General features: G+C 43.1%; 1 protein-coding gene across 2 annotated transcripts in view; it reads right to left on the reverse strand.

The window, feature by feature from the left end:
- LOC139386551 (V-type proton ATPase subunit H-like) overlaps nucleotides 1-26597 on the reverse strand; it is a 131898-nt gene that overhangs the window by 13109 nt on the left and 92192 nt on the right. For both annotated transcript variants that reach the window (XM_071132200.1, XM_071132201.1), the window contains 4 exons: nucleotides 16284-16476; nucleotides 14348-14526; nucleotides 12263-12388; nucleotides 7123-7224 (listed from right to left, as the gene is read on the reverse strand). In XM_071132200.1, coding sequence (XP_070988301.1) covers nucleotides 7123-7224; nucleotides 12263-12388; nucleotides 14348-14526; nucleotides 16284-16476 — 600 coding nt within the window. The remainder of the gene's footprint in view (nucleotides 1-7122; nucleotides 7225-12262; nucleotides 12389-14347; nucleotides 14527-16283; nucleotides 16477-26597) is intronic.

Raw genomic sequence — 26597 nt, forward strand, 5'->3', positions numbered from 1 at the left:
CCACGGACAGACAATATAGGTAGAGGTAACCATTTAATACCTTAGGAAATGAGAACCTTTCTGGTGAACAGAACAGATGCAAACAGTTTATCCATTCACATTAATCGGTGGGAGGGAGATGGAGAGCTGTGTTAGAGTGGTCTAATTGCAGTGCATTTGTATTCAGACCCCTTGACTTTTCCTACATTTTGCTACGTTACAGCCTTATTCTTTTCAAATGTATTACAAAGAAAATACTGAAATATCACATTTACATAAGTATTCAGACCCTTTACTCAGTACTTTGTTGAAGCACCTTTGGCAACGATTACAGCCTCAAGTTTGCCAGTCCCTGCCACTTAAAAACATCCCCACAGCATGATGCTGCCACCACCATGATTCCCTGTAGGGATGGTGCCAGGTCTCCTTCAGAAGGGACGCTTGGTATTTAGGCAAAAAGAGTTCAATCTTGATTTCATCAGACCAGAGAATCTTGTTTCTCATGGTCTGAGTACTTTAGGTGCCTTTTGGCAAACTCCAAGTGGGCTGTCATGTGCCTTTTACTGAGGAGTGGCTTTCGTCTGGCCACTCTACAATAGAGGCCTGATTGGTGGAGTGCTCAGCTTGGCTGAGCTTGGCCGGGCAGCCAGCTCTAGGAAGAGTCTTGGTGGTTCCAAACTTTTTCCATTTAAGAATGATGGAGGCCACTGTGTTCTCGGGGACCTTTAATGCTGTAGATATGTTTTGGTACCCTTGCCCAGATCGGTGCTTCGACACAATCCTGTCTCGGAGCTCAATGGACAATTCCTTACAACTCATGGCTTGGTTTTTGCTCTGACACGCACTGTCAACATCCAACATCAAGGATGATCAATGGAAACAGGGTGTACTAGACCTCAATTTCTAAACCTGTTGACCCTTTGTCATTATGGTGTATTGTGGAGATTGAAGAGTTACATTAAATTACATTTAATCCATTTTTAGAAAAAGGCTGTAACGTAATTGTTTGTTGTACTTTTTGAATGCACTGTACATAGGGCAGGAGGGAGGAGGCCAGGGAGGTAGTGGAGGGAGGAGGCCAGGGAGGTAGTGGAGGGAGGAGGCCAGGGAGGTAGTGGAGGGAGGTAGGGAGGTAGAGGAGGGAGGTAGAGAGGTAGTGGAGGGAGGAGGCCAGGGAGGTAGTGGAGGGAGGAGGCCAGGGAGGTAGTGGAGGGAGGAGGCCAGGGAGGTAGTGGAGGGAGGAGGCCAGGGAGGTAATGGAGGGACGAGGCCAGGGAGGTGGTGGAGGGACGAGGCCAGGGAGGTGGTGGAGGGAGGTAGAGAGGTAATGGAGGGAGGTAGAGAGGTAGTGGAGGGAGGTAGGGAGGTAGAGAGGTAATGGATGGAGGTAGAGAGGTAGTGGAGGGAGGAGGCCAGGGAGGAAGTGGAGGGAGGTAGAGAGGTAGTGGAGGGAGGAGGCCAGGGAAGTAGTGGAGGGAGGTAGAGAGGTAGTGGAGGGAGGAGACCAGTGAGGTAGTGGAGGGACGAGGCCAGGGAGGTAGTGGAGGGACGAGGCCAGGGAGGTAGTGGAGGGACGAGGCCAGGGAGGTAGTGGAGGGACGAGGCCAGGGAGCTAGTGGAGGGACGAGGCCAGGGAGGTAGTGGAGGGACGAGGCCAGGGAGGTAGTGGAGGGACGAGGCCAGGGAGGTAGTGGAGGGACGAGGCCAGGGAGGTAGTGGAGGGACGAGGCCAGGGAGGTAGTGGAGGGAGGTAGGGAGGTAGAGGAGGGAGGTAGAGAGGTAATGGAGGGAGGAGGCCAGGGAGATAGTGGAGGGAGGTAGAGAGGTAGTGGAGGGAGGAGGCCAGGGACGTAGTGGAGGGAGGAGGACAGGGAGGTAGTGGAGGGAGGAGGCCAGGGAGGTAGTGGAGGGAGGTAGAGAGGGAGGAGGCCAGGGAGGAAGTGGAGGGAGGTAGAGAGGTAGTGGAGGGAGGTGGCCAGGGACGTAGTGGAGGGAGGAGGCCAGGGAGGTAGTGGAGGGAGGTAGAGAGGTAGTGGAAGGAGGAGGCAAGGGAGGTAGTGGAGGGAGGTAGAGAGGTAGTGGAGGGAGGAGGCCAGGGAGGTAGTGGAGGGAGGTAGGGAGGTAGAGAGGTAGTGGAGGAAGGAGGCGAGGGAGGTAGTGGAGGGAGGTAGAGAGGTAGTGGAGGGAGGAGGCCAGGGAGGTAGTGGAGGGAGGAGGCCAGGGAGAAAGTGGAGGGAGGTAGAGAGGTAGTGGAGGGAGGTGGCCAGGGACGTAGTGGAGGGAGGAGGCCAGGGAGGTAGTGGAGGGAGGTAGAGAGGTAGTGGAGGGAGGGGGCAAGGGAGGTAGTGGAGGGAGGTAGAGAGGTAGTGGAGGGAGGAGGCCAGGGAGGTAGTGGAGGGAGGAGGCCAGGGAGGTAGTGGAGGGAGGAGGCCAGGGAGGTAGTGGAGGGAGGTAGAGAGGTAGTGGAGGGAGGAGGCCAGGGAGGTAGTGGAGGGAGGTAGAGTGGTAGTGGAGGGAGGAGGCCAGGGAGGTAGTGGAGGGAGGTAGAGTGGTAGTGGAGGGAGGAGGCCAGGGAGGTAGTGGAGGGAGGTAGAAAGGTAGTGGAGGAAGGAGGCCAGGGAGGTAGTGGAGGGAGGTAGAGAGGTAGTGGAGGGAGGAGGCCAGGGAGGTAGAAAGGTAGTGGAGGGAGGAGGCCAGGGAGGTAGTGGAGGTAGGTAGAGAGGTAGTGGAGGGAGGCGGCCAGGGACGTAGTGGAGGGAGGAGGCCAGGGAACTAGTGGAGGGAGGAGGCCAGGGAGGTAGAGAGGTAGTGGAGGGAGGAGGCCAGGGAGGTAGAGAGGTAGTGGAGGGAGGAGGCCAGGGAGGTAGAGAGGTTGTGGAGGGAGGAGGCCATGGAGGTAATGGAGGGAGGAGGCCAGGGAGGTAGAGAGGTAGTGGAGGGAGGAGGCCAGGGAGGTAGAGAGGTAGTGGAGGGAGGCCAGGGAGGTAGAGAGGTAGTGGAGGGAGGAGGCCAGGGAGGTAGAGAGGTAGTGGAGGGAGGAGTCCGGTGAGGTAGTGGAGGGAGGAGGTGGAGGAGGACAGGGAGGTAGTGGAGGGAGGAGGCCAAGAAGGTGGTGGAGAGAGGCCAGGGAGGTAGTGGAGGGAGGAGATGGAGGAGGACAGGAAGGTGGTGGAGAGAGGAGGCCAGGGAGGTAGTGGAGGGAGGAAGCCAGGGAGGTAGTGGAGGGAGGTAATAGAGGGACGAGGCCAGGGAGGTAGTGGAGGGAGGAGGCCAGGAAGGTAGTGGAGGGAGGAGGCCAGGGAGGTAGCAGATGGAGGTAGTAGAGGGAGAGGGCCAGGGAGGCAGTGGAGGGACGAGGCCAGGGAGGTAGTGGAGGGACGAGGCCAGGGAGGTAGTGGAGGGACGAGGCCAGGGAGGTAGTGGAGGGACGAGGCCAGGGAGGTAGTGGAGGGAGGTAGGGAGGTAGAGGAGGGAGGTAGAGAGGTAATGGAGGGAGGAGGCCAGGGAGATAGTGGAGGGAGGTAGAGAGGTAGTGGAGGGAGGAGGCCAGGGACGTAGTGGAGGGAGGAGGCCAGGGAGGTAGTGGAGGGAGGTAGAGAGGTAGTGGAGGGAGGAGGCCAGGGAGGTAGTGGAGGGAGGTAGAGAGGGAGGAGGCCAGGGAGGAAGTGGAGGGAGGTAGAGAGGTAGTGGAGGGAGGTGGCCAGGGACGTAGTGGAGGGAGGAGGCCAGGGAGGTAGTGGAGGGAGGTAGAGAGGTAGTGGAGGGAGGAGGCCAGGGAGGTAGTGGAGGGAGGTAGGGAGGTAGAGAGGTAGTGGAGGAAGGAGGCGAGGGAGGTAGTGGAGGGAGGTAGAGAGGTAGTGGAGGGAGGAGGCCAGGGAGGTAGTGGAGGGAGGAGGCCAGGGAGGTAGTGGAGGGAGGAGGCCAGGGAGGAAGTGGAGGGAGGTAGAGAGGTAGTGGAGGGAGGTAGAGAGGTAGTGGAGGGAGGTGGCCAGGGAAGTAGTGGAGGGAGGAGGCCAGGGAGGTAGTGGAGGGAGGTAGAGAGGTAGTGGAGGGAGGGGGCAAGGGAGGTAGTGGAGGGAGGTAGAGAGGTAGTGGAGGGAGGAGGCCAGGGAGGTAGTGGAGGGAGGAGGCCAGGGAGGTAGTGGAGGGAGGTAGAGAGGTAGTGGAGGGAGGAGGCCAGGGAGGTAGTGGAGGGAGGTAGAGTGGTAGTGGAGGGAGGAGGCCAGGGAGGTAGTGGAGGGAGGTAGAAAGGTAGTGGAGGAAGGAGGCCAGGGAGGTAGTGGAGGGAGGTAGAGAGGTAGTGGAGGGAGGAGGCCAGGGAGGTAGAAAGGTAGTGGAGGGAGGAGGCCAGGGAGGTAGTGGAGGTAGGTAGAGAGGTAGTGGAGGGAGGCGGCCAGGGACGTAGTGGAGGGAGGAGGCCAGGGAACTAGTGGAGGGAGGAGGCCAGGGAGGTAGAGAGGTAGTGGAGGGAGGAGGCCAGGGAGGTAGAGAGGTAGTGGAGGGAGGAGGCCAGGGAGGTAGAGAGGTTGTGGAGGGAGGAGGCCATGGAGGTAATGGAGGGAGGAGGCCAGGGAGGTAGAGAGGTAGTGGAGGGAGGAGGCCAGGGAGGTAGAGAGGTAGTGGAGGGAGGCCAGGGAGGTAGAGAGGTAGTGGAGGGAGGAGGCCAGGGAGGTAGAGAGGTAGTGGAGGGAGGAGTCCGGTGAGGTAGTGGAGGGAGGAGGTGGAGGAGGACAGGGAGGTAGTGGAGGGAGGAGGCCAAGAAGGTGGTGGAGAGAGGAGGCCAGGGAGGTAGTGGAGGGAGGAAGCCAGGGAGGTAGTGGAGGGAGGTAATAGAGGGACGAGGCCAGGGAGGTAGTGGAGGGAGGAGGCCAGGAAGGTAGTGGAGGGAGGAGGCCAGGGAGGTAGCAGATGGAGGTAGTAGAGGGAGAGGGCCAGGGAGGCAGTGGAGGGAGGAGGTGGAGGAGGCCAGGGAGGTAGTGGAGGGAGGAGGCCAGGGAGGTAGTGGAGGGAGGAGGCCAGGGAGGTAGTGGAGGGAGGAGGCCAGGGAGGTAGTGGAGGGAGGAGGCCAGGGAGGTAGTGGAGGGAGGAGGCCAGGGATGTAGAGAGGTAGTGGAGGGACGAGGCCAGCGAGGTAGTGGAGGGAAGAGGCCAGGGAGGTAGAGAGGTAGTGGAGGGAGGAGGCCAGGAAGGTGGTGGAGGGAGGAGGTCAGGGAGGTGGTGGAGGGAGGAGGTCAGGGAGGTAGTGGATGGAGGAGGCCAGGGAGGTAGTGGAGGGAGGTAGTGGAGGGAGGAGGACAGGGAGGTAGTGGAGGGAGGTAGTAGAGGGACGAGGCCAGGGAGGTAGTGGAGGGAGGAGGCCAGGGAGGTAATGGAGGGAGGTAGTAGAGGGACGAGGCGAAAGAGGTAGTGGAGGGAGGTAGTAGAGGGACCAGGCCAGGTAGGTAGTGGAGGGAGGTAGTAGAGGGACGAGGCCAGGTAGGTAGTGGAGGGAGGTAGTAGAGGGACGAGGCCAGGGAGGTAGTGGAGGGAGGAGGCCAGGGAGGTAGTGGAGGGAGGAGGCCAGGGAGGTAGTGGAGGGAGGAGGTGGAGGAGGCCAGGAAGGTGGTGGAGGGAGGAGGTGGAGGAGGCCAGGAAGGTGGTGGAGGGAGGAGGCCAGGGAGGTAGTGGAAGGAGGAGGTGGAGGTAGAGAGGTGGTGGAGGTAGAGAGGTAGTGGAGGGAGGAGGCCAGGAAGGTAGTAGAGGGAGGAGGCCAGGGAGGTAGTGGAGGGAGGAGGCCATGGAGGTAGTGGAGGCCAGGGAGGTAGTGGAGGGAGGAGGTGGAGGACAGCGAGGTAGTGGAGGGAGGACGCCAGGGAGTTAAAACAATTTTTTTATTATACCCAACTCCAGTCCCCCCAACAGCATGTTATTATTGGTAGGTAGAGGGGTAGTGTCCCCAACAGCATGTTATTATTGGTAGGTAGAGGGGTAGTGTCCCCAACAGCATGTTATTATTGGTAGGTAGAGGGGTAGTGTCCCCAACAGCATGTTATTATTGGTAGGTAGAGGGGTAGTGTCCCCAACAGCATGTTATTATTGGTAGGTAGAGGGGTAGTGTCCCCAACAGCATGTTATTATTGGTAGGTAGAGGGGTAGTGTCCCCAACAGCATGTTATTATTGGTAGGTAGAGGGGTAGTCCCCCCAACAGCATGTTATTATTGGTAGGTAGAGGGGTAGTCCCCCCAACAGCATGTTATTATTGGTAGGTAGAGGGGTAGTGTCCCCAACAGCATGTTATTATTGGTAGGTAGAGGGGTAGTGTCCCCAACAGCATGTTATTATTGGTAGGTAGAGGGGTAGTGTCCCCAACAGCATGTTATTATTGGTAGGTAGAGGGGTAGTGTCCCCAACAGCATGTTATTATTGGTAGGTAGAGGGGTAGTGTCCCCAACAGCATGTTATTATTGGTAGGTAGAGGGGTAGTGTCCCAAACAGCATGTTATTATTGGTAGGTAGAGGGGTAGTGTCCCAAACAGCATGTTATTATTGGTAGGTAGAGGGGTAGTGTCCCCAACAGCATGTTATTATTGGTAGGTAGAGGGGTAGTGTCCCCAACAGCATGTTATTATTGGGAGGTAGAGGGGTAGTGTCCCCAACAGCATGTTATTATTGGTAGGTAGAGGGGTAGTCCCCCCAACAGCATGTTATTATTGGTAGGTAGAGGGGTAGTGTCCCCAACAGCATGTTATTATTGGTAGGTAGAGGGGTAGTGTCCCCAACAGCATGTTATTATTGGTAGGTAGAGGGGTAGTGTCCCCAACAGCATGTTATTATTGGTAGGTAGAGGGGTAGTGTCCCCAACAGCATGTTATTATTGGTAGGTAGAGGGGTAGTGTCCCCAACAGCATGTTATTATTGGTAGGTAGAGGGGTAGTGTCCCCAACAGCATGTTATTATTGGTAGGTAGAGGGGTAGTGTCCCCAACAGCACACAGTTTTGTTGTAGCTCTGGGCAAACACACCCGACTCAACTCATTGAGGGCTTTATGATTAGTTGGCAAGTTGAATCGGGTGTGCTTGTCCGGGGCTACTGGAGGACTGGAGTTGGTAAACACTACAATAGAATATGGTATGATCCAATAATAACACTCTGCGTGTCCTTACCGTTTCCCCCGAGGGTAGTGTCTGACGTATTCTCCAACATCATGAGCAGCTACAGCAATAACCTGAGGGTCATCAGATACCTCCAACAGCCGAGTAAGGATCCTGAGGAGGGAGAACATAACACATAACTAACCCTAACATCAGATACCTCCAACAGCCGAGTAAGGATCCTGAGGAGGGAGAACATATAACTAACGCTAACATCAGATACAGTAGGGCAAAAAAGTATTTAGTCAGCCACCAATTGTGCAAGTTCTCCCACTTAAAAAGATGAGGCCTGTAATTTTCATCATAGGTACACTTCAACTATGACAGACAAAATGAGAAAAAAAATTCCAGAAAATCACATTGTAGGATGTGAAATTGATTTGCAAATTATGATGGAAAATAAGTATTTGGTCAATAACAAAAGTTTATCTCAATATTTTGTTAAATACCCTTTGTTGGTAATGACAGAGGTCAAACGTTTTCTGTATGTCTTCACAAGATTTTCACACACTGTTGCTGGTATTTTGGCCCATTCCTCCATGTAGATCTCCTCTAGAGCAGTGATGTTTTGGGGCTGTTGCTGGGCAACACGGACTTTCAACTCCCTCCAAAGAGGCTATATACAGGGGGTACCGGTACAGAATAAATGTTGAGACTATATACAGGGGTACCGGTACAGAGAAAGGGTGGAGACTATATACAGGGGTACCGGTACAGAGAAAGTGTGGAGACTATATACAGGGGTACCGGTACAGAGAAAGTGTGGAGACTATATACAGGGGTACCGGTACAGAGAAAGTGTGGAGACTATATACAGGGGTACCGGTACAGAGAAAGTGTGGAGACTATATACAGGGGTACCGGTACAGAGAAAGTGTGGAGACTATATACAGGGTGTTACGGTACAGAGTCAATGTGGAGGCTATATACAGGGGGTACCGGTACAGAGTCAATGTGGAGGCTATATACAGGGTGTTACGGTACAGAGTCAATGTGGAGACTATATACAGGGTGTTACGGTACAGAGTCAATGTGGAGGCTATATACAGGGTGTTACGGTACAGAGTCAATGTGGAGGCTATATACAGGGGGTACCGGTACAGAGTCAATGTGGAGGTTATATACATGGGGTATCGGTAAAGAGTCAGTGTGGAGGACATGTACAGGGGTAACCGGTACGGAGTCAGTGTGGAGGTTATATACAGGGGGTACCGGTACAGAGTCCGTGTGGAGGTTATATACAGGCTATTACGGTACAGAGTCAGTGTGGAGGCTATATACAGGGTATTACGGTACAGAGTCAATGTGGAGGCTATATACAGGGGGAACCGGTACAGAGTCAATGTGGAGGCTATATACAAGGTGTTACGGTACAGAGTCAATGTGGAGGCTATATACAGGGTGTTACGGTACAGAGTCAATGTGGAGGCTATATACAGGGTGTTACGGTACAGAGTCAATGTGGAGGCTATACACAGGGAGTACCGGTACAGAGTCAATGTGGAGGCTATATACAGGGGGTACCAGTACAGAGTCAATGTGGAGGCTATATACAGGGGGAACCGGTACAGAGTCAATGTGGAGGCTATATACAGGGGGTACCGGTACAGAGTCAATGTGGAGGCTATATACAGGGGGAACCGGTGCAGAGTCAATGTGGAGGCTATATACAGGGGGTACCGGTACAGAGTCAATGTGGAGGCTATATACAGGGGGTACCGGTACAGAGTCAATGTGGAGGCTATATACAGGGGGAACCGGTGCAGAGTCAATGTGGAGGCTATATACAGGGGGTACCGGTACAGAGTCAATGTGGAGGCTATATACAGGGGGTACCGGTACAGAGTCAATGTGGAGGCTATATACAGGGGGAACCGGTGCAGAGTCAATGTGGAGGCTATATACAGGGGGAACCGGTGCAGAGTCAATGTGGAGGCTATATACAGGGGGTACCGGTACAGAGTCAATGTGGAGGCTATATACAGGGGGTACCGGTACAGAGTCAATGTGGAGGCTATATACAGGGGGAACCGGTGCAGAGTCAATGTGGAGGCTATATACAGGGGGTACCGGTACAGAGTCAATGTGGAGGCTATATACAGGGGGTACCGGTACAGAGTCAATGTGGAGGCTATATACAGGGGGAACCGGTGCAGAGTCAATGTGGAGGCTATATACAGGGGGTACCGGTACAGAGTCAATGTGGAGGCTATATACAGGGGGTACCGGTACAGAGTCAATGTGGAGGCTATATACAGGGGGAACCGGTGCAGAGTCAATGTGGAGGCTATATACAGGGGGAACCGGTGCAGAGTCAATGTGGAGGCTATATACAGGGGGTACCGGTGCAGAGTCAATGTGGAGGCTATATACAGGGGGTACCGGTACAGAGTCAGTGTTAGTTGAGGTAATTTGTACATGTAGGTGGGGGTGAAGTGACTATGCATGGATAATAAACAATGAGTAGCAGTAGTGTACAAAACAAATGGAGGGGAGGGTATTGTGTTTGACCAGATACAATGTTATTTTACAGTAAACAAATTGACAACAGACTTTCAGCACGCTTATAGAGAAGGACATTCAACAAGCAAAGCACTTACACAAATGACTGATGATTGGCTGAGATAAATTGATGACAAAAAGATTGGGGGGGCTGTTTTGTTAGACTTCAGTGCTGCTTTTTCTGCTGGCAAAACTTGTGTGGCTTTACACCCCCTGCTATATTGTGGATAAAGAGTTACCTGTCTAACAGAACACAGAGGGTGTTCTTTAATGGAAGCCTCTCCAACACAATCCAGGTAGAATCAGGAATTCCCCAGGGCAGCTGTCTAGGCACATTACTTTTTTCAATCTTTACTAATGAATTGCCAGTGTCTATGTATGTGGACGACTCAACACTATACATGTTAGCTACTACAGTGACTGAAATGACTGCAACACTTCCGAAAGAGATGCAGTTAGCTTCAGAGTGGGTGGAAAGGAATAAGTTAGTTATAAAATATTTCTAAAACTAAAAGCATTGCATTTGGAACAAAACACTCACTAAACCCTAAACCTCAACTAAATCTTGTAAAAAATTATGTGGAAATTTAGCAATTTGAGTTGACTAAACTGCTTGGAGAAACCCTGGATTGTAAACTGTCATGGTCAAAACATATTGATACAACAGTAGCTAAGATGGGGGAGAAGTCTGTCCATAATAAAGTGCTGCTCAACCTTCTCAACAGCACTGTCAACAATGCAGGTCCTACAGGCCCTAGTTTTGTCGCACCTTGACAACTGTTCAGTAGTGTGGTCAGGTGCCACAAAAAAGGACTTAGGAAAATTGTAATTGGTTCAGAACAGGGCAGTACGGCTGGCCCTTGGGTGTACACAGAGAGCTAATATTAATAATATGCATGTCAATCTCTCCTGGCTCAAAGTGGAAGAGAGCTTGACTTCATCACTAATTGTATTTATGAGCGGTATTGACATGTTGAATGCACCGAGCTGTCTGGCACACAGCTCGGATACTCATGCCCACCCCACAAGACAAGCCACCAGAGGTCTCTTCACAGTCCCCAAGTCCAGAACAGACTGGGAGGCACACAGCACTGCATAGATTCATGACTACATGGGACTCTATTCCACATCAAGTATCTGATGTAAACAGTAAAATTGGATTTAAAAAACAGATAATAACACCTTATGGAACAGTGGGGACTGTGGAGCAGCTCAAACTAAGGCACAGACACACGTACACATGGATTTTGTACTGTATATATGTGGTAGTAGTGGAGTAGGGGCCTCAGGGCACACAGTCTGAATGTATTGTAATGTTTTTAAAATTGTATAAACTGCCTTAATTTTGCTGGACTCCAGGAAGAGTAGCTGCATGAACTAATGGGGAACTGCTGAGCAGTTGCCATACCAGGCGGTGATGCAACCGGTCAGGATGCTCTCGATGGTGCAGCTGTAGAACTTTTTGAGGATCTATGCCACATTTTTTCAGTCTCCTGAGGGGGAAAAGGTTTTGTCGTTTCATCTTCACGACTGTCTTGGTATGTTTGGACCATGATAGATCGTTGGTGATGTGGACACCAAGGAACTTGAAACTCTCGACCCGCTCCACTGCAGCCCCGTCGATGTTAATGGGGGCCGGTTTGGCCCGCCTTTTCCTGTAGTCCACAATCACCTCCATCTTTCTCACGTTGAGGGACAGGTTGTTTTCCTGGCATCACACTGCCAGTTCTCTGACCTCCTCCCTATAGGCTGTCTCTTCGATGTCGGTGATCAGGCCTACCACTGTTGTGTCATCAGCAAACTAAATGATGGTGTTGGAGTCGTGTTTGGCAACACAGTCTTGGGTTAACAGGGAGTACACACCCTTGAGGGGCCCTCCATTTTGACATTTTTTAGCCTATATGGTTGTTAGAAATCCATCTAAAACACCTTAAAACAACACATATCCACTAATCAGGGGCATCATGCACCACACAAATCTGTAGGGGCACAAAGTATGTGTAGTTCTGCGTTAACACAACCCCTAAGTTTAACTTGCTACTTAGCTCAGTAAGTGGCTGAATTAATAAGGTGATGGGGCATCATATTGTGTTAGCTTCCTGCCGTGTTTGAGAAGTCAAAGCCCTTTGGATCAGTACAGCTGCCACTGCTATCTTAATTTCCTTGAATTTTTTCTCCTCTCTGTTCTCAGTCTGTCTGCTCCTCCCCACCTCTTCTCCGTGCAGAGCAGGCAGGCCCGTTGCCCTAGCGACTCCACAAAGACACAGTGTGTAGACGTGCTGCTGGAGAGGCAGTCAAACGTTGTTCATTTGCACAATGTCTCTCGTTCACATTTGTTTGTAAATTTCCAAATTCACCTAAAATAACATTCGGTAGCTCCTACTTATGTATAACTTTATGAGCTGGATAGCCTGTCTTTCCAATTAGTTTATTTTCGTTTGCGCTTATTAGCATATTTAGCTAGCAGCCTCCATGGAAATTCGCTATTACTTGTGCTAATTTTGTTAGCATTCCGGTAATAAACGCCTAAGTGTTTTTTTTTTGGCGCCGCCTTGTGTACTAAGCCGGTAATATCAAAAATCCAGGGGTTAGAGAAGGCTGGTATGATGATATGAACATTTGTATCCCGCCCAAACCTAGTGAGTCTTACTTGAGGAGTTCGTAGTTCTTCTCGTTGAGGCGGACTGCATTCTCACGCCAGAACTTCTCTGACTTGTGGACCGGGCTCCACTCCAGGCGACCGGACTTCAGCTCCGAACTGTACTCATCAAACGAACTGAGAGGGAGACACAGGAGGCGGCACACAGAGGGAGAGGGAGAGAAAGAGGGAGACCGAGAGAGAGAGAAAAAAAGAGGGAGACCGAGAGAGAGAGAGAAAAAAGAGGGAGACCGAGAGAGAGAGAGAAAAAAGAGGGAGACCGAGAGAGAGAGAAAAAGAGGGAGACCGAGAAAAAGTTGGAGACCGAGAGAGAGAGAGAAAAAGAGGGAGACCGAGAGAGAGAGAGAAAAAGAGGGAGACCGAGAGAGAGAGAGAAAAAGAGGGAGACCGAGAGAGAGAGAGAAAAAAGAGGGAGACCGAGAGAGAGAGAGAAAAAAAGAGGGAGACCGAGAGAGAGAGAGAAAAAAAGAGGGAGACCAAGAGAGAGAAAAAGACAGAGAGAGAGAGAGACAGAAAAAGAGGGAGACCGAGAGAGAGAGAGAGAAAAAAAAGAGGGAGACCGAGAGAGAGAAAAAAAAAAAGGGAGACCGAGAGAGAGAGAGAAAAAAAGAGGGAGACCGAGAGAGAGAGAGAAAAAAAGAGGGAGACCGAGAGAGAGAGAGAAAAAAAGAGGGAGACCGAGAGAGAGAGAGAAAAAAAGAGGGAGACCGAGAGAGAGAGAAAAAGACAGAGAGAGAGAGAGAGAGAAAAAGACAGAGAGAGAGAGAGAGAGAAAGAGAGAGATCGAGAGAGAGAGAGAAAAAAAGAGGGAGACCGAGAGAGAGAGAGAGAAAAACAAAGAGGGAGACCGAGAGAGAGAGAGAAAAACAAAGAGGGAGACCGAGAGAGAGAGAGAGAAAAACAAAGAGGGAGACCGAGAGAGAGAGAGAGAAAAAAAGAGGGAGACCGAGAGAGAGAGAGAAAAAAAGAGGGAGACCGAGAGAGAGAGAAAAAAAGAGGGAGACCGAGAGAGAGAGAGAAAAAAAGAGGGAGACCGAGAGAGAGAGAAAAAAAGAGGGAGACCGAGAGAGAGAGAGAAAAAAAGAGGGAGACCGAGAGAGAGAGAGAAAAAAAGAGGGAGACCGAGAGAGAAAAAAAGAGGGAGACCGAGAGAGAGAGAAAAAGACAGAGAGAGAGAGAGAGAAAGAGAGAGATCGAGAGAGAAAGGGAGAGATCGAGAGAGAGAGAGAAAAAAAGAGGGAGACCGAGAGAGAGAAAAGAGGGAGGCCGAGAGAGAGAGAGAAAAAAAAAGAGGGAGAGAGAGAGAAAAACAAAGAGGGAGACCGAGAGAGAGAGAGAAAAACAAAGAGGGAGACCGAGAGAGAGAGAGAGAAAAAAAGAGGGAGACCGAGAGAGAGAGAGAAAAAAAAAGAGGGAGACCGAGAGAGAGAGAGAAAAAATAGGGAGACCGAGAGAGAGGGAGACCGAGAGAGAGAGAAAAAGAGGGAGACCGAGAGAGAGAGAAAAAGAGGGAGACCGAAAGAGAGAAAAAGAGGGAGACCGAGAGAGAGAGAGAAAGAGGGAGACCGAGAGAGAGAGAAAAAGAGGGAGACCGAGAGAGAGAAAAAGAGGGAGACCGAGAGAGAGAGAAAAAGAGGGAGACCGAGAGAGAGAGAAAAAGAGGGAGACCGAGAGAGAGAGAAAAAGAGGGAGACCGAGAGAGAGAAAAAGAGGGAGACCGAGAGAGAGAGAAAAAGAGGGAGACCGAGAGAGAGAGAAAAAGAGGGAGACCGAGAGAGAGAGAAAAAGAGGGAGACCAAGAGAGAGAGAAAAAGAGGGAGAGTAAAATTATCAGAGTGAGGTATTCTCTCATTTGTGTCTGGAAGTAGCTAGCAAACTAGCCAACGTCAGCCAGTTAGCTTGGGTGCTTGACTGCCGTTGTGAGGTCAGAACGCTCGAATCAACCCTATTTTCCAAATTTACGAACGCCCAGAGCACTCCGGCACTCCAGATTGAATGTACGAACACACCCTTAATATAGAGCGATGTTGACCGTATCAGTCTTTCTGGGTGTTAACTGGGTTAGAAGTCACAAACCTGAGGTCCTGAACGCTCTCCCCTAGACTCTCCAGCAGGAACTTGAGGTCTTCAGTGATGTCCTCATCATCATACTTCTGCTGGTCCAGATTCTCCAGCTGCTTCAGAACCTTACACTGTATCATGGCCAGGGCATACTCCTGACGGGTCTCCCTATCCGCTGACTTCTCCAACAGGTTCTAGAAAAATAATATTAATATGTATCATGGCCAGGGCATACTCCTCACCAAGCTACAACAGGGTGTTGATACTGGAGCCACCAACAGGGTGTTGATACTGGAGCCACCAACAGGGTGCTGATACTGGAGCCACCAACAGACAACAGGGTGCTGATACTGGAGCCACCAACAGGGTGCTGATACTGGAGCCACCAACAGGGTGCTGATACTGGAGCCACCAACAGGGTGCTGATACTGGAGCCACCAACAGGGTGCTGATACTGGAGCCACCAACAGGGTGCTGATACTGGAGCCACTAAACAGGGTGCTGATACTGGAGCCACCAACAGGGTGCTGATACTGGAGCCACCAACAGGGTTCTGATACTGGAGCCACTAAACAGGATTATGAATGGGACTGAATTGTGTGGTAAACTGTACAAGACTGTTTGTTTTGGGGCCATGGATGGTGAATTCATTATCTGACAGAGTCCTGCAGGATGTCAGACAGGGATAAGTAGACAACTAGCTACTGTAACCAACTACAGTGGGGCAAAAAGTATTTAGTCAGCCACCAATTGTGCAAGTTCTCCCACTTAAAAAGATGAGAGAGGCCTGTAATTTTCATCATAGGTACACTTCAACTATGACAGACAAAATGAGAAAAAAAATCCTGAAAATCACATTGTAGGATTTTTAATGAATTTATTTGCAAATTATGGTGGAAAATAAGTATTTGGTCAATAACAAAAGTTTCTCATTACTTTGTTATATACCCTTTGTTGGCAATGACAGAGGTCAAACGTTTTCTGTAAGTCTTCACAAGGTTTTCACACACTGTTGCTGGTATTTTGGCCCATTCCTCCATGCAGATCTCCTCTAGAGCAGTGATGTTTTGGGGCTGTTGCTGGGCAACACAGACTTTCAACTCCCTCCAAAGATTTTCTATGGGGTTGAGATCTGGAGACTGGCTAGGCCACTCCAGGACCTTGAAATGCTTCTTACGAAGCCACTCCTTCGTTGCCCGGGCGGTGTGTTTGGGATCATTGTCATGCTGAAAGACTCAGCCACGTTTCGTCTTCAATGCCCTTGCTGATGAAAGGAGGTTTTCACTCAAAATCTCACGATACATGGCCCCATTCATTCTTTCTTTTACACGGATCAGTCGTCCTGGTCCCTTTGCAGAAAAACAGCCCCAAAGCATGATGTTTCCACCCCCATGCTTCACAGTAGGTATGGTGCTCTTTGGATGCAACTCAGCATTCTTTGTCCTCCAAACACGACGAGTTGAGTTTTTACCGAAAAGTTATATTTTGGTTTCATCTGACCATATGACATTCCCCCAATCTTCTTCTGGATCATCCAAATGCTCTCTAGCAAACTTCAGACGGGCCTGGACATGTACTGGCTTAAGCAGGGGGACACGTCTGGCACGGCAGGATTTGAGTCCCTGGCGGCGTAGTGTGTTACTGATGGTAGGCTTTGTTACTTTGGTCCCAGCTCTCTGCAGGTCATTCACTAGGTCCCCCCGTGTGGTTCTGGGATTTTTAAATACTTATTACCACCATAATTTGCAAATAAATTGATTAAAAATCCTACAATGTGATTTTCTGGATTTTTGATTCTCATTTTGTCTGTCATAGTTGAAGTGTACCTATGATGAAAATTACAGGCCTCTCATATTTTTAAGTGGGAGAACTTGCACAATTGGTGGCTGACTAAATACTTTTTTGCCCCACTGTACCTACCTACCTACCGTAACTAACTAGCAGTACGTACCCTGAAGGCAGCCAGGATGATGCGCGTGACCTTCTCCTTGACAGACTCCTGCAGGATGTCAGACAGGGCTGGCACCACGTTGTAACGGCGTAGCTGCTCACAGAGCTGAGAGTTGAAGGCCAGCAGCCACACACAAAACCCCATCTGGTACTGCAGCTGGAAACCACACTTGTTACTGAGCACAGCCGTGATGCTAGAGGGAGGAGAGAGAAAAGGGTCAGGGGTCAGGTGGTACAGGAAACCACACTTGTTACTGATCACAGCCGTGATGCTAGAGGGAGGAGAGAGAACAGGGTCAGGGGTCATGTGGTACAGGGGTTAGAAACACACAGAACCCGATCTGGTACAGGAAACCACACTTGTCGATCAGCGTAGTTTTATGGTGCATCATGGTTTTATTGCATGGTTTAGGAGTTTATAGCTTGAGTTACAGATAACAGCAGTGGTTTGGCTAACTTAATCTTCTAGTGTAGTCAAACAGGTTAAAGCACTGGACCTCTCCAACCACACTAATGATGTGAGCCTAACAAATAGAAGGTAGTGGTAACAGCATTGTTACAATCACTGCGTACTGCTAACAGAGAAATACATTCTTTAGTACCCAGAGACAAGTAGTAACAGAATTAGATGTAGTAATAGTACCCAGAGACTAGTAGTAATGGTATTAGATGTAGTAATAGTATTAGATGTAGTAATAGTACCCAGAGACTGGTAGTAATGGTATTAGATGTAGTAATAGTATTAGATCTAGTAACAGTATCATATGTAGTAATAGTACCCAGAGACTAGTTGTAATTGTATTAGATGTAGTAATAGTATTAGATGTAGTAACAGTATTAGATGTAGTAATAGTACCCAGAGACTAGTAGTAATGGTATTAGATGTAGTAATAGTATTAGATGTAGTAATAGAACCCAGAGACTAGAAGTAATGGTATTAGATGTGGTAATAGTATTAGATGTAGTAATAGTATTAGATGTAGTAACAGTAATAGATGTAGTAATAGTACCAAGAGACTAGTAGTAATGGTATTAGATGTAGTAATAGTACCCAGAGACTAGTAGTAATGATATTAGATGTAGTAATAGTACCCAGAGACTAGTAGTAATGGTATTAGATGTAGTAATAGTATTAGATGTAGTAATAGTATTAGATGTAGTAACAGTATTAGATGTAGTAATAGTATCCAGAGACTGGTAGTAATGGTATTAGATGTATTAATAGTATTAGATGTAGTAACAGTATTAGATGTAGTAATAGTACCCAGAAACTAGTAGTAATGATATTAGATGTAGTAAAAGTACCCAGAGACTAGTAGTAATGATATTAGATGTAGTAATAGTACCCAGAGACTAGTAGTAATGGTATTAGATGTAGTAATAGTATTAGATGTAGTAATAGTATTAGATGTAGTAATAGTACCAAGAGACTAGTAGTAATGGTATTAGATGTAGTAATAGTATTAGATGTAGTAATAGTATTAGATGCAGTAATAGTATTAGATGTAGTAATAGTATTAGATGTAGTAACAGTATTAGATGTAGTAATATTACCAAGAGACTAGTAGTAATGGTATTAGATGTAGTAATAGTACCCATACACTGGTAGTAATGGTATTATATGTAGTAATAGTATTATATGTAGTAATAGTATTGGATGTAGTAATAGTATTATATGTAGTAACAGTATTAGATGTAGTAATAGTACCAAGAGACTAGTAGTAATAGTATTAGATGTAGTAATAGTATTAGATGTAGTAACAGTATTAGATGTAGTAATAGTACCAAGAGACTAGTAGTAATGGTATTATATGTAGTAATAGTATTAGATGTAGTACTGGTATTAGCTTTAGTAATGGTATCCAGAGACTAGTAGTAATGGTATTAGATGTAGTAATAGTACCCAGAGACTAGTAATAATGGTATTAGATGTAGTAATAGTACCCAGAGACTAGTAGAAATGGCATTAGATGTAGTAATAGCACCCAGAGACTAGTAGTAATGGTATTAGATGTAGTAATAGTACCCAGAGACTGGCAGTAATGGTATTAGATGTAGTAATAGTATTAGATGTAGTAATAGTATTAGATGTAGTAATAGTATTAGATGTAGTAATATTATTAGTATTAGATGTAGTAATAGTACCCAGAGACTGGTAGTAATGGTATTAGATGTAGTAATAGTATTAGATGTAGTAATAGTATTAGATGTAGTAATAGTACCAAGAGACTAGTAGTAATGATATAAGATGTAGTAATAGTATTAGATGTAGTAATATTATTAGTATTAGATGTTGTAATAGTACCCAGAGACTGGTAGTAATGGTATTAGATGTAGTATTAGTATTAGATGTAGTAATAGTATTAGATGTAGTAATAGTACCAAGAGACTAGTAGTAATGATATAAGATGTAGTAATAGTATTAGATGTAGTAATAGTATTAGATGTAGTAATAGTACAAGATACTAGTAGTAATGGTATTCGATGTAGTAATAGTACCCAGACACCGGTAGTAATGGTATTAGATGTAGTACTAGTATTAGATGTAGTAATAGTACCCAGAGACTAGAAGTAATTGTATTAGATGTAGTAATAGTATTAGATGTAGTAATAGTATCCAGAGACTGGTAGTAATGGTATTAGATGTAGTAATAGTATTAGATGTAGTAACAGTATTAGATGTAGTAACAGTATTAGATGTAGTAATAATACCCAGAAACTAGTAGTAATGATATTAGATGTAGTAATAGTACCCATAGACTAGTAGTAATGGTATTAGATGTAGTGATAGTACCCAGAGACTAGTAGTAATGATATTAGATGTAGTAATAGTACCCAGAGACTAGTAGTAATGGTATTATATGTAGTAATAGTATTAGATGTAGTAATAGTACCAAGAGACTAGTAGTAATGGTATTAGATGTAGTAATAGTATTAGATGTAGTAACAGTATTAGATGTAGTAACAGTATTAGATGTAGTAACAGTATTAGATGTAGTAATAGTACCAAGAGACTAGTAGTAATGGTATTAGATGTAGTAATAGTACCCAGACACTGGTAGTAATGGTATTAGATGTAGTAATAGTATTAGATGTAGTAATAGTACCCAGAGACTAGTAATAATGGTATTAGATGTAGTAATAGTACCCAGAGACTAGTAGAAATGGCATTAGATGTAGTAATAGTACCCAGAGACTGGCAGTAATGGTATTAGATGTAGTAATAGTATTAGATGTAGTAATAGTATTAGATGTAGTAATAGTATTAGATGTAGTAATATTATTAGTATTAGATGTAGTAATAGTACCCAGAGACTGGTAGTAATGGTATTAGATGTAGTATTAGTATTAGATGTAGTAATAGTATTAGATGTAGTAATAGTACCAAGAGACTAGTAGTAATGATATAAGATGTAGTAATAGTATTAGATGTAGTAATAGTATTAGATGTAGTAATAGTACAAGATACTAGTAGTAATGGTATTCGATGTAGTAATAGTACCCAGACACCGGTAGTAATGGTATTAGATGTAGTACTAGTATTAGATGTAGTAATAGTACCCAGAGACTAGAAGTAATTGTATTAGATGTAGTAATAGTATTAGATGTAGTAATAGTATCCAGAGACTGGTAGTAATGGTATTAGATGTAGTAATAGTATTAGATGTAGTAACAGTATTAGATGTAGTAACAGTATTAGATGTAGTAATAATACCCAGAAACTAGTAGTAATGATATTAGATGTAGTAATAGTACCCATAGACTAGTAGTAATGGTATTAGATGTAGTGATAGTACCCAGAGACTAGTAGTAATGATATTAGATGTAGTAATAGTACCCAGAGACTAGTAGTAATGGTATTATATGTAGTAATAGTATTAGATGTAGTAATAGTACCAAGAGACTAGTAGTAATGGTATTAGATGTAGTAATAGTATTAGATGTAGTAATAGTATCCAGAGACTGGTAGTAATGGTATTAGATGTAGTAATAGTATTAGATGTAGTAACAGTATTAGATGTAGTAACAGTATTAGATGTAGTAATAATACCCAGAAACTAGTAGTAATGATATTAGATGTAGTAATAGTACCCATAGACTAGTAGTAATGGTATTAGATGTAGTGATAGTACCCAGAGACTAGTAGTAATGATATTAGATGTAGTAATAGTACCCAGAGACTAGTAGTAATGGTATTATATGTAGTAATAGTATTAGATGTAGTAATAGTACCAAGAGACTAGTAGTAATGGTATTAGATGTAGTAATAGTATTAGATGTAGTAACAGTATTAGATGTAGTAACAGTATTAGATGTAGTAACAGTATTAGATGTAGTAATAGTACCAAGAGACTAGTAGTAATGGTATTAGATGTAGTAATAGTACCCAGACACTGGTAGTAATGGTATTAGATGTAGTAATAGTATTAGATGTAGTAATAGTACCCAGAGACTAGTAATAATGGTATTAGATGTAGTAATAGTACCCAGAGACTAGTAGAAATGGCATTAGATGTAGTAATAGTACCCAGAGACTGGCAGTAATGGTATTAGATGTAGTAATAGTATTAGATGTAGTAATAGTATTAGATGTAGTAATAGTATTAGATGTAGTAATATTATTAGTATTAGATGTAGTAATAGTACCCAGAGACTGGTAGTAATGGTATTAGATGTAGTATTAGTATTAGATGTAGTAATAGTATTAGATGTAGTAATAGTACCAAGAGACTAGTAGTAATGATATAAGATGTAGTAATAGTATTAGATGTAGTAATAGTATTAGATGTAGTAATAGTACAAGATACTAGTAGTAATGGTATTCGATGTAGTAATAGTACCCAGACACCGGTAGTAATGGTATTAGATGTAGTACTAGTATTAGATGTAGTAATAGTACCCAGAGACTAGAAGTAATTGTATTAGATGTAGTAATAGTATTAGATGTAGTAATAGTATCCAGAGACTGGTAGTAATGGTATTAGATGTAGTAATAGTATTAGATGTAGTAACAGTATTAGATGTAGTAACAGTATTAGATGTAGTAATAATACCCAGAAACTAGTAGTAATGATATTAGATGTAGTAATAGTACCCATAGACTAGTAGTAATGGTATTAGATGTAGTGATAGTACCCAGAGACTAGTAGTAATGATATTAGATGTAGTAATAGTACCCAGAGACTAGTAGTAATGGTATTATATGTAGTAATAGTATTAGATGTAGTAATAGTACCAAGAGACTAGTAGTAATGGTATTAGATGTAGTAATAGTATTAGATGTAGTAATAGTATTAGATGTAGTAACAGTATTAGATGTAGTAACAGTATTAGATGTAGTAATAGTACCAAGAGACTAGTAGTAATGGTATTAGATGTAGTAATAGTATTAGATGTAGTAATAGTACCAAGAGACTAGTAGTAATGATATAAGATGTAGTAATAGTATTAGATGTAGTAATAGTATTAGATGTAGTAATAGTATTAGATGTAGTAACAGTATTAGATGTAGTAACAGTATTAGATGTAGTAATAGTACCAAGAGACTAGTAGTAATAGTATTAGATGTAGTAATAGTATTAGATGTAGTAATAGTACCAAGAGACTAGTAGTAATGATATAAGATGTAGTAATAGTATTAGATGTAGTAATATTATTAGTATTAGATGTTGTAATAGTACCCAGAGACTGGTAGTAATGGTATTAGATGTAGTATTAGTATTAGATGTAGTAATAGTATTAGATGTAGTAATAGTACCAAGAGACTAGTAGTAATGATATAAGATGTAGTAATAGTATTAGATGTAGTAATCGTATTAGATGTAGTAATAGTACAAGATACTAGTAGTAATGGTATTCGATGTAATAGTACCCAGACACCGGTAGTACTAGTATTAGATGTAGTAATAGTACCCAGAGACTAGAAGTAATTGTATTAGATGTAGTAATAGTATTAGATGTAGTAATAGTATCCAGAGACTGGTAGTAATGGTATTAGATGTAGTAATAGTATTAGATGTAGTAACAGTATTAGATGTAGTAACAGTATTAGATGTAGTAATAATACCCAGAAACTAGGAGTAATGATATTAGATGTAGTAATAGTACCCATAGACTAGTAGTAATGGTATTAGATGTAGTGATAGTACCCAGAGACTAGTAGTAATGATATTAGATGTAGTAATAGTACCCAGAGACTAGTAGTAATGGTATTATATGTAGTAATAGTATTAGATGTAGTAATAGTACCAAGAGACTAGAAGTAATGGTATTAGATGTAGTAATAGTATTAGATGTAGTAATAGTATTAGATGTAGTAACAGTATTAGATGTAGTAACAGTATTAGATGTAGTAATAGTACCAAGAGACTAGTAGTAATGGTATTAGATGTAGTAATAGTACCCAGACACTGGTAGTAATGGTATTAGATGTAGTAATAGTATTAGATGTAGTAATAGTACCCAGAGACTAGTAATAATGGTATTAGATGTAGTAATAGTACCCAGAGACTAGTAGAAATGGCATTAGATGTAGTAATAGCACCCAGAGACTAGTAGTAATGGTATTAGATGTAGTAATAGTACCCAGAGACTGGCAGTAATGGTATTAGATGTAGTAATAGTATTAGATGTAGTAATAGTATTAGATGTAGTAATAGTATTAGATGTAGTAATATTATTAGTATTAGATGTAGTAATAGTACCCAGAGACTGGTAGTAATGGTATTAGATGTAGTATTAGTATTAGATGTAGTAATAGTATTAGATGTAGTAATAGTACCAAGAGACTAGTAGTAATGATATAAGATGTAGTAATAGTATTAGATGTAGTAATAGTATTAGATGTAGTAATAGTACAAGATACTAGTAGTAATGGTATTCGATGTAGTAATAGTACCCAGACACCGGTAGTAATGGTATTAGATGTAGTACTAGTATTAGATGTAGTAATAGTACCCAGAGACTAGAAGTAATTGTATTAGATGTAGTAATAGTATTAGATGTAGTAATAGTATCCAGAGACTGGTAGTAATGGTATTAGATGTAGTAATAGTATTAGATGTAGTAACAGTATTAGATGTAGTAACAGTATTAGATGTAGTAATAATACCCAGAAACTAGTAGTAATGATATTAGATGTAGTAATAGTACCCATAGACTAGTAGTAATGGTATTAGATGTAGTGATAGTACCCAGAGACTAGTAGTAATGATATTAGATGTAGTAATAGTACCCAGAGACTAGTAGTAATGGTATTATATGTAGTAATAGTATTAGATGTAGTAATAGTACCAAGAGACTAGTAGTAATGGTATTAGATGTAGTAATAGTATTAGATGTAGTAATAGTATTAGATGTAGTAACAGTATTAGATGTAGTAACAGTATTAGATGTAGTAATAGTACCAAGAGACTAGTAGTAATGGTATTAGATGTAGTAATAGTACCCAGACACTGGTAGTAATGGTATTAGATGTAGTAATAGTATTAGATGTAGTAATAGTACCCAGAGACTAGTAGTAATGGTATTATATGTAGTAATAGTATTAGATGTAGTAATAGTATTAGATATAGTAATAGTATTAAATGTAGTAACAGTATTAGATGTAGTAACAGTATTAGATGTAGTAACAGTACCAAGAGACGCGTAGTAATGATATTAGATGTAGTAATAGTATTAGATGTAGTAATGGTATTCGATGTAGTAATAGAACCCAGAGACTAGAAGTAATGGTATTAGATGTAGTAATAGTATTAGATGTAGTAACAGTAATAGATGTAGTAATAGTACCCAGAGACTAGTAGTAATGATATTAGATGTAGTAATAGTATTAGATGTAGTAATAGTATTAGATGTAGTAATAGTATTAGATGTAGTAACAGTATTAGATGTAGTAATAGTACCAAGAGACTAGTAGAAATGGCATTAGATGTAGTAATAGCACCCAGAGACTAGTAGTAATGGTATTACATGTAGTAATAGTACCCAGTGACTGGTAGTAATGGTATTAGATGTAGTATTAGTATTAGATGTAGTAATAGTATTAGATGTAGTAATAGTACCAAGAGACTAGTAGTAATGATATAAGATGTAGTAATAGTATTAGATGTAGTAATAGTATTAGATGTAGTAATAGTACAAGATACTAGTAGTAATGGTATTCGATGTAGTAATAGTACCCAGACACCGGTAGTAATGGTATTAGATGTAGTACTAGTATTAGATGTAGTAATAGTACCCAGAGACTAGAAGTAATTGTATTAGATGTAGTAATAGTATTAGATGTAGTAACAGTATTAGATGTAGTAACAGTATTAGATGTAGTAATAATACCCAGAAACTAGTAGTAATGATATTAGATGTAGTAATAGTACCCATAGACTAGTAGTAATGGTATTAGATGTAGTGATAGTACCCAGAGACTAGTAGTAATGATATTAGATGTAGTAATAGTACCCAGAGACTAGTAGTAATGGTATTATATGTAGTAATAGTATTAGATGTAGTAATAGTACCAAGAGACTAGTAGTAATGGTATTAGATGTAGTAATAGTATTAGATGTAGTAATAGTATTAGATGTAGTAACAGTATTAGATGTAGTAACAGTATTAGATGTAGTAATAGTACCAAGAGACTAGTAGTAATGGTATTAGATGTAGTAATAGTATTAGATGTAGTAATAGTACCAAGAGACTAGTAGTAATGATATAAGATGTAGTAATAGTATTAGATGTAGTAATAGTATTAGATGTAGTAATAGTATTAGATGTAGTAACAGTATTAGATGTAGTAACAGTATTAGATGTAGTAATAGTACCAAGAGACTAGTAGTAATAGTATTAGATGTAGTAATAGTATTAGATGTAGTAATAGTACCAAGAGACTAGTAGTAATGATATAAGATGTAGTAATAGTATTAGATGTAGTAATATTATTAGTATTAGATGTTGTAATAGTACCCAGAGACTGGTAGTAATGGTATTAGATGTAGTATTAGTATTAGATGTAGTAATAGTATTAGATGTAGTAATAGTACCAAGAGACTAGTAGTAATGATATAAGATGTAGTAATAGTATTAGATGTAGTAATCGTATTAGATGTAGTAATAGTACAAGATACTAGTAGTAATGGTATTCGATGTAGTAATAGTACCCAGACACCGGTAGTAATGGTATTAGATGTAGTACTAGTATTAGATGTAGTAATAGTACCCAGAGACTAGAAGTAATTGTATTAGATGTAGTAATAGTATTAGATGTAGTAATAGTATCCAGAGACTGGTAGTAATGGTATTAGATGTAGTAATAGTATTAGATGTAGTAACAGTATTAGATGTAGTAACAGTATTAGATGTAGTAATAATACCCAGAAACTAGTAGTAATGATATTAGATGTAGTAATAGTACCCATAGACTAGTAGTAATGGTATTAGATGTAGTGATAGTACCCAGAGACTAGTAGTAATGATATTAGATGTAGTAATAGTACCCAGAGACTAGTAGTAATGGTATTATATGTAGTAATAGTACCAAGAGACTAGTAGTAATGGTATTAGATGTAGTAATAGTATTAGATGTAGTAATATTATTAGATGTAGTAACAGTATTAGATGTAGTAACAGTATTAGATGTAGTAATAGTACCAAGAGACTAGTAGTAATGGTATTAGATGTAGTAATAGTACCCAGACACTGGTAGTAATGGTATTAGATGTAGTAATAGTATTAGATGTAGTAATAGTACCCAGAGACTAGTAATAATGGTATTAGATGTAGTAATAGTACCCAGAGACTAGTAGAAATGGCATTAGATGTAGTAATAGCACCCAGAGACTAGTAGTAATGGTATTAGATGTAGTAATAGTACCCAGAGACTGGCAGTAATGGTATTAGATGTAGTAATAGTATTAGATGTAGTAATAGTATTAGATGTAGTAATAGTATTAGATGTAGTAATATTATTAGTATTAGATGTAGTAATAGTACCCAGAGACTGGTAGTAATGGTATTAGATGTAGTATTAGTATTAGATGTAGTAATAGTATTAGATGTAGTAATAGTACCAAGAGACTAGTAGTAATGATATACGATGTAGTAATAGTATTAGATGTAGTAATAGTATTAGATGTAGTAATAGTACAAGATACTAGTAGTAATGGTATTCGATGTAGTAATAGTACCCAGACACCGGTAGTAATGGTATTAGATGTAGTACTAGTATTAGATGTAGTAATAGTACCCAGAGACTAGAAGTAATTGTATTAGATGTAGTAATAGTATTAGATGTAGTAATAGTATCCAGAGACTGGTAGTA

Source organism: Oncorhynchus clarkii, chromosome 28 (assembly GCF_045791955.1).
Source record: "Oncorhynchus clarkii lewisi isolate Uvic-CL-2024 chromosome 28, UVic_Ocla_1.0, whole genome shotgun sequence".
Classification (NCBI taxonomy): domain Eukaryota; kingdom Metazoa; phylum Chordata; class Actinopteri; order Salmoniformes; family Salmonidae; genus Oncorhynchus; species Oncorhynchus clarkii.